Source organism: Primulina eburnea, chromosome 6 (assembly GCF_022965805.1).
Source record: "Primulina eburnea isolate SZY01 chromosome 6, ASM2296580v1, whole genome shotgun sequence".
NCBI classification, from domain to species: domain Eukaryota; kingdom Viridiplantae; phylum Streptophyta; class Magnoliopsida; order Lamiales; family Gesneriaceae; genus Primulina; species Primulina eburnea.
In genome coordinates this window covers 28,181,210-28,200,231 of record NC_133106.1, presented here as the reverse complement: position 1 = coordinate 28,200,231, position 19,022 = coordinate 28,181,210, and the positions used below count along the sequence as shown (strand labels likewise).

Sequence of the window (19,022 nt, the reverse complement as noted above, 5' to 3'; positions counted from 1 at the left end):
TATATCTTAATACTTAACTTGAGTTTTCTCTTTATATATCCTCCAATAAACATCAATATAAAGAAAAACTCTAATCTGGATATCAGACAAGTTTGATGGATCGTGGGAAAATCCATTTCGATTACAAAAAAAAAATGCAGTAATCTCATCTTGGTAATTCGTTACCTGATAGAGGTCATATCTACGTATTTTATTGCATCGTGTGAGCCTTATTTTGCATCGTTTTGGTTGCATGAAGTCTGCATTTAGTTTATTTTATCTTAAATTATTGCATATGATCACATGTCACAGAGTTGTACGAATGTGCAGAAGAACGACACAAAAGAAGAAAATTCAACAAGAAATGAGCCGAGGACAGGGTACATCTCGCTAGGGCAGTGAAACTTGACCGCCTCAGCGCGAGAGGCTGAAGAATCAACAGAAGACCTCACGCTAGGGCGGTGAAACTTGATCGAGTAAAAAATAAGGCAAATTTCCTAATTTGCTGGTATTCAACTTGGAAGGTGGTGGCTGCACAAAACACAACCCTAGGTACAATTTTCAAGGATTATTCAGCAGCCAAGGAGCTTGGGAAAAGAGAAAAAGCTTGGAGCAAGGCTTGGAGTGAAGATTTGAAAATTTTCGAGCTCAATTATTCGCATTTCCGTCACGATTCGTATTTCTAGTTTAATTTCTTCTTGTTTAAACATTGTTTGCTTATTTTAATTTTGAAATCGAGTAGCTAAGTTTCATTATTTGTTGGGATTTAAGGGAATCCTACCCCAAAACCGAGTTTAATTAGTTCATATATCGACTTTTGATTTATCCTTGATTGTGATATTATTTTTATTGCATTGTTGAAGTGTATCTAACTTTAATAACGATATCACATTGCGAGTCATGAGTTCGAGAGAATAGTCCGTGATAGGAACGAGTAGCATAATCAAGGATTTTTACATAAAATATGAAGTCGGATACACATTGATAGTCATTGTTTGGTAGAGCGAAAGTTAGGGGATTTCATACAATGACATGCAATTTACCTTTGATAAATAATTAAAGAAATTTAGTTACTTCACTGAGTAGAATTAGTTTGGCATAACTTAAGAAGACGTGTTCAATTGGATAGGAAATCCTGTCGGAAGCGTAGATCACTGCCGAACGAATTAAGTAAATGAAAATGGGTAGGTGAATCGGGATTACCAACAAATTCATTTATAATTGAATATTTAATTAATCATTTAGCTTATTTCTTTAATCATTTAATTTGTGAATCATTTTGTTGGTTTTTATTTAATCTTAGCGTTGCTAAAGATTTTAATAACTGAGAATAACAATTGCGAAATACAATATCTAGTGGAACGATATTCGTACTCTGGTACACTATATTATTACTTGACATAATGCACTTGCGATTATTTTGAGCTTGAACATTATTCATTTTGACCAAGGCTTTTACCGTGCAAGTTTTGCTCGATCAAGTTTTTGGCGTCGTTGCCATTAATCCACAATTTTATTCTTAGTTATATAGTTAAATTTAAATTTTATTAAATGCGAAAGTGTAATTAAATTTCAATGATAACTACAATCACACCCTCACTCTGCGAAACTAAATATATATGATTTATAATGGTCAAAGGTTAACATGTAATTTGTCAATTAATCATACTTTTAATACCAATTTTAATCATCAAACCAACATATAAGATTATCTAGAAATAAAATTAAATATGTTTGAATTCTTAGTTCTGAACACTAATTATTGGAAGCTGACTATGATACAAATGAGTTTATTTTTGTGTGATATGAATCATAAAATAAAAATAACAATTTGTTACATAAGAGTTTTCGTAAAGATTTGAAGTCTGACTATGAGTAAACACTTTCATTGTCATGAATGCCACTTTTTTTATTTGTACCTTAAATATATTGATAGTTTGTTCGATCATTTGATGTTGAAAAAAAATCTTTTTCACCGGCTGAAAGATGAATTTTTGGTCTAATTGAAAATAACATGGTCGATTTCTTCATAAAATCATTAATTACATCAACTTTTGAGAAATTTAGTACGAGATCGTAATACAACAAATAAATAATGTTTTCAAGTAATGTTGCAACAAAGGGAGTAGTACAAGTTCTACATTTTTCCTTTATCTATGATTTTTCCAATGTGATTTTTCATAACAAGTTTTTTTATGACAATATTAAAAAGTAAGAGAACCGAAAGATTTCACACTCTTTTTCTATTAAATTTATAACATTCATATATGTGTGTGTTTACATATATTAGACAAGAGATTATTTGTATACAATTAAAAAGTTTTAAAAAATATTTTTATAAAATATATATGTTAGGATTGATATGATATTTTAAAAATTCAAAATTATAGGTACATATAAAAATATTTTATTAGAGAGAAATTAAAGTAATTTAATAAATACATAACATCAAAATTACATCACAGATATTATGCAAGAGTAAAATAGTAAAAAAATTTATTGTCACATTTATAATAATATACTATATATAATTTTGATATGTTGTATATTTACTGTGGATAATTATGTGAATTTCGCTAAAGTGATGTCCTGTACATCAACTGTAAGTATTTATGTGAACATCGATGATATGATATCTATATATTAAATATGACATATCATATCAAAACTGTATATCTAATATATAAATGTCATTTTAACGATGCTCGTATGAGGAGCTGCCATGTGTGTACAGTATATTATTTCTTTTGTATTGTATGTGTTAGTATGTATATTCAACTAATAATAAAATTAGAAATTAGAAGTAACTCCGAACCCGACCCTTTTATCCAATCCAAATCATAAATGGCCCATCATCCATTTTCTTCCTTTCTGTATTGCTCACTCAATTTCTCTCTCTAGTTTCAGTCTTTTTGCTCATCTCTCTCTCTCTGTATCTACACCTATATCTCTTCATCGCGTCGCCTCATTTCTCGATCCAATCATCTTCTGTAAGTCTTGAAATATCCAATCTGAATTCCTTTCCCCGATCCCTAATTTTATGCAAGAGATGGAAAATTGAAACTTTAGTAGTTTCGATTGGGTCTTTGCTTGATTTGATTGTTGGTTTAAGTTGAGTTGCTTTGTTTGGATTTTGATTTCTTTTTTTTTGGATTTCGGTGCTTGATTTATTTTTTTATATATAGATTTGTTCTGGATTTAACTGAAATTTTACATCGGTACAATTCTTGGTCGATTTGTTTTGGATTTTTGAGTGGAGAGGTTGGTGAAATGGATTTGGGAGAGGTGGATGCCCCTGGTCGTTGACGAAGATTCTTATGTTTGACTTTAGATGGGTTTGGTGAAATTGAATTTTATTCTTAAGTTGAATTAGTTCGCTGGTTAATTTTTAGGTTTTATTTTTAAAATTATTTGCTGGGCTTTTAGTCATGTTTATGTCTTGTCCATTGTTTAGAGTACTATGTGTGGAAACACTTCCAATTTAGCAGCTATGCTTGGTAAATATTTTTCTGATTCTCGAGAAATATGTAAAGATACTAGTGCGACAGTTGGGTATTAGCTCGTTAAACTTTACATATGTTTTCAGGCAACCATGAGTGAAGGAGGAGAAAGGATGTGTCCCCTCTGTGCTGAGGAGATGGATTTAACTGATCAGCACTTGAAGCCATGCAAGTGCGGCTATGAGGTACATCCCCTCGTGCATAATAAAGTGGAACTAAGAGATAAATATTTCTTTCCATCAATGGAATCTGGGCCAGAATACCAAGTGTTTTAAGTTTAATATTTCCTGTGCTTTTTACCTTGTATTAAATATTAAATATTCGTAATTTGAGTTTCACATTCTTAGCAAATGATTCTCCTGTCGGGCATGTTTGTAAACATATCAAGGCTTCAAGCAAGTTCCCCGTGTATTAATAAAGAGAGAAGAATTAAGGAATTGGGGATAGACAGTGTGAGATGATTTTGTTGTTTGATATTTATGATTTTGTTGTTTGATATTTACTACGGCAAGAATACTGTCATTTATTTTCCGTTGTTTGCATGTTTCTTACAGTTTTTGAAGCAATACTTTTTTCGCAAGTCTCTTGCATGTTTGTCTGATTCACGTGCACACAATCTCTGAAGAAGTGCAATTGACCTGTTAAGTTCCTGGAGATATATCCTACTGTCCAAGAACTCATTTTAAAGTCATGCATTGTCCATTTGATTTTCTATACTGTTACAACTAAAATATAAATTTGACTGTCCAAATGTCCTTGAGCTGTACAAGGTAGATATCTCTCATTTTGTATTCACATTTATGGTTGTATTTTTACTGCGAAAAGTTTCATTTTGTCATGCCCTTGCTCTTGAAGACCACACTAGAAGTCAAGGTGGCACCCGACTTCAAATTATTGTATCTGAAGGGTGAATGAGATTATTTTACTTTGAAAATAGGGAGAATTGGTATCGGCTGTGTGAGTATGAAGGTTCTTAATTCATGTTTACTCTAATTGTAGTCAATGTCACCGGTTGCCTTTTCATGTACGAAACACACCGGTTGCCTTTTCATGAAAACTAATATATGCTTTAAACACAGTTACAATGTTTGGGGAAAAATTTGCGGATGGATTTTTTTGTAGTTTAAATTATATTATAGCTATTAAAGTGACCGCTGCTAGAGCTATTGTTCCAGTAACTTGTTATGTGAAAATTTGAACAGTATTCATGATTTGTTGTCTCTTTTCTATCCATTTCTGGTGGGTGTTCTTTTTCACCATCTCAACAGTTTTATTTTCTAATGTGAATGACAAGGAAACAATTGCTGACTTTAACTAGCTAATGAAAATTTTAGTGGAAAATCTATAACATGAGGTTTGGGAATTTCATAATTGTCTAGAACTTCTTTTTCTGGCCTTCTTGGGAATGGATTTTACGGTTTTATCGACAGATCTTGGGTGTGAATGCTATCTTATTGTTTCTTACCACATTTTTGCTATTCAACTTTTTTATATGCTATTTAATGCGCCTTTTGGGGGAAAATAATGGTTTTCTGATTTGGTGCCATGAATGTTTTCTATGTTTCAGATTTGTGTTTGGTGCTGGCATCAAATAATAGATATGGCTGAGAAAGATGAGACAGAAGGACGCTGTCCAGCATGTCGTACTCCTTATAACAAGGAAAAAATTGTTGGAATGACGTCAAATTGTGAAAAGTAAACGAGTTGATGCTGATGATGATACCTTTCACGTGTTTAAATTTAGATTATGGTGATCTATGCTTAATTTTATATTTTGATGGTTATGACAGGTTGGTTTCAGAGATGAGCGTGGAGAAGAAGCTCAAGTCGCATAAGGGGAAGAGCAAAACCTCTGAGGGAAGGAAGCAACTGGGCAGTGTACGAGTTATCCAAAGGAATCTCGTCTATGTAGTGGGGTTGCAACTTAATTTTGCAGATGAGGATGTTAGTATTTTCCTGTGCTTATTTTATATTGCGAGTCTTCTTCAGGTTTCATTTCTTTTGTTTACCTATTGGTATTTTGTGTTGTTATCGATATTGATATTCATGTTAGCAGCTTCTTCAGCGGAAAGAATATTTTGGTCAGTATGGAAAGGTGCTGAAGGTTTCTATATCACGAACCGCGACTGGTGCCATACAACATTTTGCAAATAGTACATGCAGTGTGTAAGTTCTAAATAACCATGCTAAACTCAAAATTGTAATGTTTGTTTGTTTTTAGAAGTTTTAAAATATTTTGGCGTTTTGTGCAATTTTATGTTCAGAGCAGCTTCTTTCTGTGTTTTGAAGGATTTGGGATGAGTTTGTGTCTGATATCGTTGCTCTCAAGTGCTGGTGAAAATGATGTCTTTTTTATTTTTTTAAAAATAATGTTTATATACTTTTTCTGTGAAGGAACTCAATCATCTTAATATTGTTCCCAGGAAATCATTAACTATATCTTGTGGTCTAATTAGTTCTGAACTTGGATAATTTTAACTCCATACTGTTTATATGTTTGGAAGCACCAACCTCATATGGTGTCAGGTCTCTTGCCATATTTGGTTTGAGTAAGAACCCATATTATTTTCTCTTTTCTGTGTCTTGCCCTGAATACATTTACTTTTTTCTGGCCTAGATATATAACATTTTCAAAGGAGGAAGAAGCCATTCGGTGTATCCAGTCAGTTAATGGTTTTACTTTGGATGGTAGACCTTTGAAGTAAGTGTTATTCTTTAATTGTATATTTATTGCTTCGTGTGATCCAATAGCTTTTGAAAGCCATTACTGCAGGGCATGCTTTGGAACCACTAAATATTGTCATGCATGGCTGAGGAATATGGTAAATATATTTACCTTTTCAAGTCAAATTAGGAAAAATATCACTAAGACTTCTGAATTGTCCATTGAAGATATTATCAGAATATGTGCCCATTGCATATTGGTGAATCCATTGGTTTTCCTAATGAAAAATTATACCTTTTTTCCAGCCCTGCAGCAATCCTGATTGTTTATATTTGCATGAAATTGGTTCACAAGAGGATAGCTTTACTAAAGATGAAGTAATATCAGCCTACACAAGGTATTTCCATGTCAGATGCTCTCTGTTCCTTTTTTTTCCCATTGCATATTTATTTGATCCATTTACTTATGTTTTTGTGCACATGCGTGAATCTCGTGTTATGTTCGTGCGAAATAAAAGTCTCTGTTTTTAAACATACGAACTATTTGAGCAGTTTCTATATTTTGGTACTTTTTTTACACATTCCAGTGGCAGCCATGTCGGTTTATTGATTCATTTTAAACTAGTGATGATGTGGTGTTCTCCCAGCTGTATGTGCCTATTACAGTCATTTTCGGGCTCTATGTGTGAAGATTAAATATTGCACAAATAATCAGTCGAGTAAATACTTGTATTGCGGAGAACTAATTGAAGTGATTGTAAAAACTTAATTGTCTGAAAAGCTGAGTGTAGTATTAAGTGAGAGAATTTTTTGAAAATGCTTTCCCTCTCACTTTCCTTTCTTTCAGCCGACCTCAACCTCTGTATCATCTACAACCTCATCTCCTGAGTCTCGCCGCCGCCCCGTTTATCTGAACCCGCCGGCGGCCGCCGGCCGCCGGATTTCTTCTCGTATTTCTTTTCTTCCGATTCCTTTCGTCTCTTACTTGTTAACCTTCGGTTGGTCTCCTTCATCCAGCCGAGCTTCTTTGTTTCAACCCTATTTCCGGCTGAGTTAGTTGGCTACTATTCTTACGATTAATTTCAAAACCGGGTCGGATTTTCAGTTTCAACACTGGGAAAATGTCTCATGCCATGAAGACGACGGTAAGAGAGGGGACAGTCAAAATCGAATTTAAGATATTCACACTTAAGTTGGCTAATGGGGGCTCGACGATTCGGTGGTGTGAAAAAACAAGGAATGCGAGCTATCTGATGGATCTAGCTCGTGAGGAAGCTACATGGATCAACTCTAAGCTCAGAAACTTCATCCTTAATCCCCAGTCGTGTGTGGACTTCAATCGACTAAGGACCAGGAGTGCGACGGTCATAGCACAACGCTTCGTGAACAAAAGAGGCTATTTCATAGAGATTTCGAGATTCTTTTCAAAGGGGAAGAAACAAAATATCATCATTCCATGTGGCTTTCAGGGTCTAGGATGGATAAGGATATCAGAAATTCTTATTAACCTTCTGTCTGGTGAAAAACAGGTACTGGAACAACAACCAGCTGCGTATGGTCAAGATAAAAACAGAGATACAGACAAGCAGAATCGAGCTCATCAGAAAGGATGGGCTTTCAATCAAGGGATGAAGAAGCCTAACGAGGATAATGGCTGGCAATTTACAAAAAAAGATTGGAACGAAGCCATTATCATCACTATAGGAAGGGTCAACGTATCGTGGATACAGGTTGAAAGGCTACTGGGAAAAGATGTGAAGAGAAGGATCGAAGTACATCCTTTTCAAGCTAACAAAGCGGTTTGGTGGCCGGAATGCACAGAGGAATTCTCGACTTACATTAATTTGAAAAGAGGTTTTTTCGAAAATGGAGTGACACTTGATTTTGAGGTATGGAGGCCAAACATCAATTCCACACGTTCGGTAATCAAGTGCTGCAACAGTTGGATCAAAATTTTGGGGCTCCCTTGGAACCATTGGTCGTTGGACAACTTCAAAATGATCGGGGCAAAATGTGGGGGTCTCCTACAGGTTAGTGAGGACACAAGGCGTCTTCGAGACTTAGGGGCAGCCAAGATTAAGGTTAAAGGATCAAGAGATGGGTTCATCAACAACAAAATAATGATTCCCTTAAACGGGGTCAACGAGGAACTCACAATCATTACACAAACTTTTGACAGTCAGGCCTTCGACAACTATGCAAAGCAGACATATGCCCAAGCATTAATTAACGGCAAGAAGAAGGTGGCAGGTCGGGGACTTTCTGATAATGGCAAATACATGGATAATATTGGGACGAACACAACCAGACTACAAGAAAGAATTGAACAGGGTCACGGTCTTCGGAACAAGAACGGAGAAGCAGCAGAGCAGTCAACCTTACCGGTAACTCAGTCCATTGCAAACAAGGCGGAGAAAATCATACATAATGTTACTCCAAAACCGATCGACGAGTTTCAAAGATCTCCAGTCCTATCCTTATCAAATTCAGAAGACAAAGAGATGGGCTTATCAGGACATGAAAATGGGCAGAGTTCAACATTCCAAGTTAATCAACAAAGCTATTGCAGAAAATCAAACAATGCTACCTTTGATGCTTCTGATGTGGTTGAAGTCGGGGGAACAGTCCATGCCAATGAGCTGTTCAGGAAGGCAATCTACAACACAGATTACAACAAGCAGAGGGAGGTTCATGACGAAGATTTTGAAGATACCATTCAAAATGAATCAGAGGATGACATAATTGATGACGAATTTGATGCTTCTGAATCGGAAAGTCACGCTTCCTCTCTCTCGGACTACATAGTCAACAATGAATCTTTCAGTGCGGACATTAAAGGGTTATTCGATTCACAAGAACATAACCAGCAACTCTTTCAGCATTCTATTCTAGATAATCCTAATCCTTCAGTGGGCAAGGTACTTTCCAGCTTAACATCGCAAAAACTTTCACTCTCTTTAACATTCAATAATTATTTCCTTCGTCTTCCTATCAATTGGGGTTGTCGCTTGGGTTCTGTGGGGTGGGGCAGTAAGGGACAGTCAAGTGTTCTCATTAAGTATGGGTCCGAGGAAAACAATTCCAAATGCTATGAAAGGGGGACAAAATCAGATGCTGTCTGTGTCATTCGAGAAGCGTTCAGTAGCTCAGCGGGTGCAATTGAATTAGGAAGATCACCGGGTAAGATGAGTAGAGAACTTGCTAGGTTGAAATGTGGGATCAACTACGAGAAAGGATCATCGTCGAAGGGCTGCGTACGTTTTCCATGAAGATTTGCTCATGGAATATTAGGGGGGGAGGGTCGGCGAGAAGGCGGGAGTTAGTGAGAATGGTCATTCGAAAGGAAAATCCTGATATTGCGGTGGTGTTAGAAACAAAGAAAAGTGAAGTGGACCGTCGTTTTGTCTCAAGTATTTGGAAATCAAGATTTGTTGACTGGGTAAGTTTACCTTCGGAGGGACGATCAGGAGGAATTCTAGTTATGTGGGATCCAAGAGTGGTACAGGTCAGTGATAATCTCATTGGGAATTTCTCTGTTTCTATTCTATTACAATGGAAAGAGGGTTGTAAGTGGTGGTTTTCAGCAGTGTATGGACCTTGCAATCCGAGAAAAAGACATCTATTTTGGGAAGAATTAGCAGGCTTGCACACAATCTGTGGGAATATTTGGTGTGTAGGAGGCGACTTTAATGTTGTCAGGAATTTGAGCGAAAAAATAAACAGCAACACAAACACAGTAAGTATGCAATGCTTTGACACTCTGATTCAGGAGTTGGGTTTGCTAGATCCTCCATTACTCAATGCGAGGTACACTTGGACAAATTTCAGGGACAACCCAATATGTTCAAGATTGGATCGGTTCCTTATTACAGAGGGCTGGAAGGAAATCTTCCAAACTTTCAGGCAGTCAGTACTGCCGAGAGTAACTTCTGATCACCACCCTTTAGTTTTAGACACCACAAAACACAATTGGGGACCATCTCCTTTCAGATTTGAAAATGTTTGGTTGACACATAACAACTTCCAAAAGTCTTTGGCAGACTGGTGGGAAAGTGGGAATCATCAAGGTTGGGAAGGTTATAAGTTCATGCTGAAGCTAAAAGACATAAAAATAAAGGTTCTAAGCTGGAATAAAGAGGTATTCGGAAATATTAATGAGAAAATTTCAGAGCTTCAAAATAAGCTTACCCGGTTGGATAAACTAGAGGAGGCGGGAAGGTGGTCGGATTCTTTAAATGTGCAGCGGCGAGAGGTAAGGTGCGAGATGGAGACTATGCTTATTCGAAAATTACAAATGGACTCTCAAAAGGCAAAGTTGAAATGGTTGAAAGATGGGGAACAGAACACAAGATTCTTCCATTCTCTTTTGCAAAACAGGAGGAATAAAGCCATTATAGACAAGATAGAGTTGGACGACGGGTCATTGCTCACGGATGAGTTACAGATTGAAAATGAGATCATTAATTACTACAGACAATTATACAGGAAATCTGAAGGGGATGGATCGGGTTTAGATGGAGTGGAGTGGATGCCAATTAACATGAATGAGGCCGAGCAGCTGGAAAAACCTTTTTCAGAGGATGAAATCAGAGGAGCAGTGTTTGACTGTGACGGTACAAAAGCTCCGGGGCCGGACGGGTTTACTTTGGCATTTTATCAGAAAAGCTGGGATACGATCAAAGATGATCTTACAAGAGTGTTTGTGGAATTTTACAATGATGGGATCGTCAATGGTAAAACAAACGAGACCTACATTTGCTTGATTCCGAAGAAAAATGGAGCAACGAAGGTCAAAGATTTTAGGCCCATCAGTCTAGTTACAAGCCTGTACAAAATTTTGGCCAAGGTTTTGACAAATAGATTGAAGAAAGTATTGAGCAAAACAGTGGCGGAAAGTCAATGTGCGTTTATTCAAGGAAGACAAATAATAGATTGTTGCCTAATTGCCAACGAAGTCGTCGAGGAGTGTAGAAGAAAAAAAAAAAGGGATGGATTTTGAAGGTTGACTTGGAAAAAGCATATGATAATGTAGATTGGAGATTTCTAGATTTCGTGCTTAGAATGAAAGGGTTTGGGAATAAATGGAGGAAATGGATCATGGGTTGCGTTTCGAGTGTTTCATATTCTGTTTTCATCAATGGTAGACCAAGAGGAAAGTTCAAGGGGGAAAGGGGACTAAGGCAGGGTGACCCCCTATCCCCTTTTCTTTTCAATCTAGTGATTGATGGGTTGGGGAGATTGGTTGATAATGCAAAATCATCAAACGCTGTGCGAGGACTGCAGGTTGGCAAAGATAAAGTCGAGATATCACACTTACAATTTGCGGATGATACTCTTTTCCTCGTCCAAAATGCAGCTCATTTGATCAAAGTAGTGGAACTACTTCAAACATTCTGCTCAAAATCAGGTCTGAAAATAAACTTCGATAAGAGCTCTTTGCTAGGATTGAACCAGGCTGATCAAGAGACCGATGAGCTAGCTGACACGGTGGGATGCAAGAAAGAACAATGGCCTATCAAATATCTCGGGGCACCATTGGGAGGTGACCCCAAGAAACTCGAATTCTGGGCACCGATCGTTTCCAAAATGTCAACGAAACTGGCTAGCTGGAAAAAATCATTTTTATCTCGGGGTGGAAGATTAACTTTAATTTCTTCGGTGTTAAGCGCCCATCCTACATACTTCATGTCACTGTTTATGGTGCCTCAACAAGTAGCAAAACGAATGGAAACTCTAATGCGGAACTTTCTTTGGGATGGTGCGGATGGGGAGGCTCATTGTCATGTTGTTAAATGGACTCTTGTGTGCAGGCCGAAAGAATTGGGAGGTTTAGGTTTAAGCAGCATACGGCTGAGGAATATAGCACTTTTAGGGAAGTGGTGGTGGAGAAGTGCGACTGAAGAGGACTCTATGTGGAAAAGAGTTGTGGGAAGCATTTACGGGTACGCTGATAATGGAAGGGATATCAAGGCGGCTAAGAATTCAACTTTCAGAAGCCCTTGGAAGTTCATTTCTCGGTCCCATTCTTCCTGCCAACACTTGATTGGAACCGTGCTTAAGGGAGGGAATGTTTTGAGATTTTGGGAGGATACATGGGTGGGTGGGGTGTCTTTCAAAAATCTTTTCCCAAATCTTTTTCGTTTGTCTTCGTCTGTCAACAATTCTATTGCCCACTACTTCACGGTCCCTGTTATCCAAGGCGATTCAGCTATTCATTGGGATTTCAGGTTTAGAAGAGGGTTGAACGATGTCGAGTTGGGTGAGTTTACTAACCTTTTAGGAATTCTAGAGCCAGTTTCTTTGAGTGTAGGCTCATCTGACTCAGCGGTGTGGTTAGGGGATTCGTCGGGAGTCTTTTCTGTTAAATCTCTTTACCACTCCTTCTTCCAAGATTCGAATAATCAATTCTCAAAATTCCACGACAACATCTGGAAAGTGCCAATCCCACAAAAGGTAAAGGTTTTCTCTTGGATAGTTGCTTTGGAAAAATTGCAAACTTGTGACAAGCTTCAAAAGAGACAGCCGAATAATGTACTGTCCCCTCAATGGTGCACCTTGTGTAGAAAAAATGACGAGAATCAGGATCATCTTCTGCTACACTGTTCTTTTACGAGGACAATTTGGATCAGGGTTATGCAACACATGGGCTTCGAGTGGGTTTTCCCCAAATCTTCAAGAGATATGTTGGTCATGGAAAATGGAATTCTGAAAAAGAAGGAAGGTCGACTGTTCTGGTATATTATTGTGCATTGCATTTTTTGGTCGATATGGACGGAGCGCAATAGCAGAATTTTCAGTGACAAAGAAGAGTCGACGGAGTGTTTATGGGAGAAGATTAGATTCAGAGTGGCGACTTGGACTACCAGAGTTCAAGCTTTTCATCATTTATTTATATCTGATCTTGTTAGGGATTGGCGGTTCATTCTAAGTTGACTTTTTTATCTTTATTTTAGCTTCAAAAAACCGGTGGATGTCTCATCCACTTCCTTTGTAACTTTTTTTTTTTTTTTTTTTTCTTTCAAAAAGTTAAATAAAAATAATGTTTCGTATCAAAAAAAAAAAAAAATTGAAGTGATTGTAAATTTTTTTCTGTATGGTGAAATGTTTGCTCTGCCAAGTAGCTGACATTTGTTTCAAAATAATTTCTTAACTGACCCTGTGTGGAACAAGATTTCATTTATGAACGACATATTCCTCATTGAGGCTCAAGGCTGATTTTGAAAAGTATTTTTTGTTTATGTTTCACCAGTTTTAAATTAGCGTTATGTCTTTATCTCTGCTAATTTTTGTTGTGCATCAGAGCTAATTCGAAAACTATGATTATTCTCTATTTTTCACGTGTTATGTATAAAAAAATATTTTCTGCTTTTTTATGATTTTCTGTGAGTTTCATCATTGTTTATGTTGTAGTTAAATTGACTTAACACTATTATTTTAAAGGAGTAGAGTTCAACAAATTACTGGTGCGACAAATAGTAGTCGTTCAGGAAATGTGTTGCCACCACCGGCAGATGAGAACTGCAATAACAGCCCTGCCCTTTCAGGGAAGCTTATCAACAAAACTGCTGCAAATACAAATGTAAGAACTCCTTTTCTTCAATCTTCACAAAAGCACTTGCCTTCCAGCTGATGGTGCTTACTGGCTCAGTTTATGGTATTTCAACTTTTATTTATTTTTTAGTCCGTGGAATATCTCATGGCTGCTGCATTCAGTCCATGAAGACAAAATTTTTGGTTTTAATATTGGCGAGTACTGTCTGTCAAGTAATTGACTTTATTATCTATAACCTATTTAGTCGATAATTTTGATGATAGATTGATGGTGGCTGTTAGGGTTCCTGTTGTAATTATAATTGAAATATATTGTTTAAAACACCTCTATGCTATATTTCCAACTGATTTATGTTTGGTCACCCTGGTCAGCACAATTCAGCTAGTGGTGCTGTAGTATCTCCACCACATAGTAGCTCAGGTAGATCTGCTGCTCTTCCAGCTGGAGCATTGTGGTATGTCATTCTTTGGCTATACTTACTTTATCTATTTTTCACTGTCTCTCAGTGTTCTATTATGTTTCCAGGGGAACTCGTTCTTTCAATAATCAGCCAATTTCTACGTTTACACCCTGTTCCAATGGGCCACTTAAACCTGATGCTTGTAACAGTCTGGTGGCATCTTCTGCTAAAGTTGCAAGCCTGATTCAGGTTTCTTCATTGCAAACCAATACTGGAAAAAAATTGGTTCCTATTGAAGAAAACTCCATATCTCCAGATAAAATAAAGCTGGAAAATTTAGTGCCTGCTAAAAAAGAATCAAAACCAGATAGCATTGCAGTGCTTAAGAGTTCGTCTACTTCCGCACATCCCCCAACATCCCCATTAAAGCAGCAGCTGCATGGCGCTGATACAACTAAGTCAGCCCATAATCTTTCTAAGATGGTCGGTTCTTCCTTAAAGTCTTTTGGGCCTTCTTTAAACAACAATTATATGGATGCCACTGATGAAATTATTGAGAACACATGCTCTGATTTTATGTCCTTGGGCATCCATAACTATGCTAAGGAAATTAAAGAGGCAGCGACTTCTGAGGCACCTGGAAGATCTGAAAATATGACTAATGCTCTCTGTGTCACAGATAGCCTGTCTGACTTTGGTTTGGGAATTCCCTCTCAGCCGACACAAGTTAACATATGTGAGACAGAAGATGACTTGTTGTCTTTTGACAACCAAAGGCTCAAGGATCCTGAGCTTACTGCCAGCATAAATCATCTACCAGATATTTTCAGTTCGTTTCATGTGACAAAGCTTTCCACTATTCCTTCTGTGTTAAATACCGCTGATGGTCCTATCAGCATTGATTTTTGTGGGCCAGTTGTAGATAAGAAAGATAACTTGATAGTTTCTGCTTCTAATTTTCCTTTAAAGTCTGGTGGGCATCCTTATAACAGGCTCAACAGTCTCGATTCTAATGATGTTGAATTTTCTAATTTATTTCCGAGCGAGGATAAAAGGTTACTGTTAGGGAGATATGAAGGTGAAGTGGCCATTGGTGCTGGTAATATGGGGGAGAACAGCATTATATCGAATATTTTGTCCATGGACTTTGATTCATTGGACGAATCTTTAACATCACCTCAAAACCTTGCCAAACTGTGGGGTGAAACTGATAAACCCCAAGGGTCTTTTGGAGTATCAGGTTCATGGAAAATACAGAACAGCAACCAATCAAGGTTTTCATTTGCTCGAGAGGACACGAACCAAGTAACAAATTTTGGACGGTCTAGTAATTTTTTGGAAAAAGAATTCAAGCAGCGTCCTTTTGGCAATGATGTCCCTTATAGCAACATCATGCATCTTGACAATGATAAGATTGCTCCTCGCAATAATTTTCCATTTTTAGGCAGAAGTGAATCTGATGTTTTTACTGACAGTCATTCTAATATCTCCAATAATAAGCTTTCTGGTAAGTTCTCTCTGATTCTTATTTCCTTATTCATTAATGAGTTTACTTGGCTTTCATTTTAAATGCAGTTTTTATATCATGAAATTTCATTGCTTACGGAATGACTGTGAGCATGTGTAGTTCCCGTTTCATGTGTAGTTCATGTTTGATTGTCATCTAATTAAGCAAGTACCAAGACATTTAGCTATATACTCTTTTTGTAAGTTGTTCCCAAGAATAGCATAACAATATTTTGGATGGTCTCAAGGAATAGATTTTGGTAAATGCTATTTGTTATAATATAGGATGGATAGAGAAGTGTATACACTGATTTTACATCGACGAGGGTAGATGCCTACTGAATTTTCCGTATTCTGTCATATGTTAATTGAAGAACCTGATTTGTGATGTCGAGTGAATTAAGAGAATGATGGGATGACTGTTTATCTCATTTCAGTCCTTTCGCTGTCTCATCCAGTTCTTTCTTTTGCCAATTCTTTTAACAGTTTCAAGATCTCAGATATCCGCCCCTCCAGGATTTTCAGCGTCTAGTAGAATCCCACCTCCAGGTTTCTCATCATATGAAAGGGCAGATCAGATTTCGGGCACATTATCTGGTAACAAGTTTTTTAGGCTGAGCATATATATGTAAGGATTATTTTTTTGCTCATAACTTACCTTTTTTTTTGTTTTTCTGTTCGTTTTAAATCGTGCAGGAAATCATATACATGATGCCTCCTCTTTCTCAAGAAATCAGTGGCAGACACCTCCCAGTAGCAATACTTTTATTAACTGTGATATTGAATTCATGGATCCTGCAATTTTGGAAGTTCGCCACGGTACATTTCCAGGTGGCATCAACAGTCCAGTCCTAGATGTAAAGTCCTGTTATTCTCCACAGTTGAATACATTCGAGGAGGCAAGGCTCCAATCATTTTTGCAAAGATCTCTTCCTCCACACACAAACCAGAGAATTAACGAACTTGGGGATGGTTTTTCCTCCATCTCCGATGTTTATGGAGTTCGTTCAAGGGTTATGGAGCAAACCCTATCCAACAATTTCTCTCCATTCTCTCAGTTTACCCACCCTCAGCCTAGAAATGCAATAACTTCTAATGGCCAATGGAATGGGTGGAATGAGGGCCCTGGTGCAAATAATTTGGGTATGGCAGAACTTCTCAGAAGCGAGAGATTGGGATTTAATAAGTTATATGGTGGTTATGAAGATTCAAAGATCCACATGCCCGGTTCTGGAAATATGTACAACGGGAGTTATGGGATTTAAGTGTCTTATTTTCCTTGGCTGGTAACTGTATGGGTGATGAAATAGGATTATCGTGTGTGATGTAGATGAATTCACGTGAAGGATAAAATACAAATGACCCATTAACTAGCTCTCATCCCATCTCATAAACGCACCGGAAAGTTCCAAGAATGTTACGGTTCAAGGAGATGAGATTGGTGATTAGTCTTACTTGGCAACTTTCAGGTTGGTGAAAGATCAAACCTTCCCAAACAATGTCTGGAAACCAACAGGTAATTTTTGACCTGTTTATTCTTTCTGCTCCTTTCGACTTTATTAAATTGTAAGTTTAGCCAGTGATCCTCTGGTTGCATACGTATGATTTGTGGGCATCGAATAGTCTCATACCTCTCGTTGATAAATTAGTAAATTATATGATTCTTGTCCAAGGTGGGGAAAAAAACATTTTTAGCAAAATTTGATAAAGTTATATCTTTTTCCAGCTAAGTGTTATTTTCACTCGACTTATTTTACTTGAGTTCGAGGATTATCAATGCTTTCTTTTTCCTTTGTGTGTAAATACTGAACAACTTTGTACATAACCCATTTTAGGGGTGTCAAAATCAGACACGACCCACCAACCTGACAGAGTTCAACCCCAAAAAAATAATGTTTGAGTTTGGGGTTTTCGGGTTTGGGTTGGACCCAATAGCTGACCCGAAAAAATTATAGGGTTGGGTTCGGGTCAACTCGGATTGACTCGAAAATTTAATTTTTTTAAAAAATATAATTAATAAATATTGCCAACATTTTTATATATTGTATGTATGAAAAAATATTTATTGTATATTTAGATCATAAATTTTCATAATTTAATATTTATTTTGAACATTTTTTATTTTTTAAATTGTTTATTTGATTTAGTAAATATACTTTATTTTTTCAATTAAACTTTCAAATTTAAATCATATAGTATTATGTATTTATATTAATTTTTTTTTGAATTTTATTTAACTTTCTTTAAAAAAATACAAAACTGGGTTGATTCGGGTTCGGGTCGAGAGTTTTCGTGTTGGGTTCGAGTTGAGCAATTTTTGAATAGTATTATTGTTCAACCCACCCAACCTACGCGAATTGACACCCCTGACCCATTTCCATTATAAAAAATAAAATTAAAATCTTTCAACTTTTTGTAGCAAGGAGATCTCGTTCTTAGTTTTACGACTAATTTGCAGATGAAAGGAGCTTAAGATTGAGGCACGAAGTAAGGGGCTGCACGCCAAATGATATACATTGTGATCCTTCAGTTTTTGAGCGTCTGTTTCCGTTGTACTGAAGAATCAGATCAGTTATTTCAGATAAGGTGAGAGCTTTTACTAGTATATGCTGCTTGTATATATATATTACTTAATTATGACCAGAAGACTGTTGATGTTTCACATATACTCGAAAACCTTTTTCTTTTACAACGTTATGAAGTGGGAGAGTTGCAAGCGATGCACTATTTATCTCGAAAGTGTTATAATGTTTGTTAGTACAAGAAACTGGCCATTTGGTCATCTGTCTTTGTCTTGTAATGGCCTTGTTTTGTAGATGTAATTTTCATCCTTTCTAAATATATGAAATCATCCCATTCTGTCTTCAATATTATGTTTATCAATGCACAGAGAATATGTTGGTAAGGATATATCATATTTCTCAACCGAAGATGTGCATCACCAGTTGCACGCTATAACAAGCCAATTGGCACTCGTACGGGCATTTGTTTTCTTAGCCTAGATTCTAACGAAAACGAATTTTGCAAGCGAAGGTTTCTCATTTAACATACTAGACTAGATATGTTGGACATGTGAGCTGAAAAATGTTGTGTTTATTTGGTTCACGTGGATTGAATAGTGATGGTGATCGATCATCTTTATTATTATTATTATTTAGGATATGTGGGATATGTAGTTAACCATATATGTATGTGTGTTAATATAATTATAATATAGTTCTATGAATTCAACAAGCAAACAAACATTACATGATTTTAAATTAATGATGAAACAAAATTTCAAAATTAAAATCCGTCATTTTAAATATAATTTGAAATTTATATCAAGGCATAAAAGGAATAGTAAAAAGAGTAAATTTTTCTTGCCTTTCATTGACGATAGTTGAACGATAAACGTTACACACTGTCATTGTCTTGCTCA

At 36.6% G+C, this 19,022-nt stretch overlaps 1 protein-coding gene across 2 annotated transcripts; it reads left to right on the top strand.

Annotated features, from left to right (window-relative positions):
* The first annotated feature begins 2,824 nt into the window (after positions 1-2,824).
* Positions 2,825-18,093, top strand: LOC140834058 (uncharacterized). Of its 2 annotated transcripts, none has more exons than XM_073198672.1 (14): positions 2,825-2,969; positions 3,566-3,664; positions 5,047-5,174; positions 5,270-5,423; positions 5,536-5,645; positions 6,097-6,180; positions 6,253-6,301; positions 6,450-6,541; positions 13,590-13,722; positions 14,067-14,149; positions 14,221-15,602; positions 16,088-16,198; positions 16,298-17,117; positions 18,060-18,093. In XM_073198672.1, exons 2-13 carry the CDS (start codon positions 3,572-3,574, stop codon positions 16,864-16,866), a joined length of 2,988 nt encoding a protein of 995 aa, XP_073054773.1. In that variant the 5' UTR covers positions 2,825-2,969; positions 3,566-3,571; the 3' UTR covers positions 16,867-17,117; positions 18,060-18,093. The 2 variants fall into 2 exon arrangements, with proteins under 2 accessions (XP_073054773.1, XP_073054772.1); XM_073198671.1 differs by having other exon boundaries at positions 13,584-13,722.
* Positions 18,094-19,022: the final 929 nt, after the last annotated feature.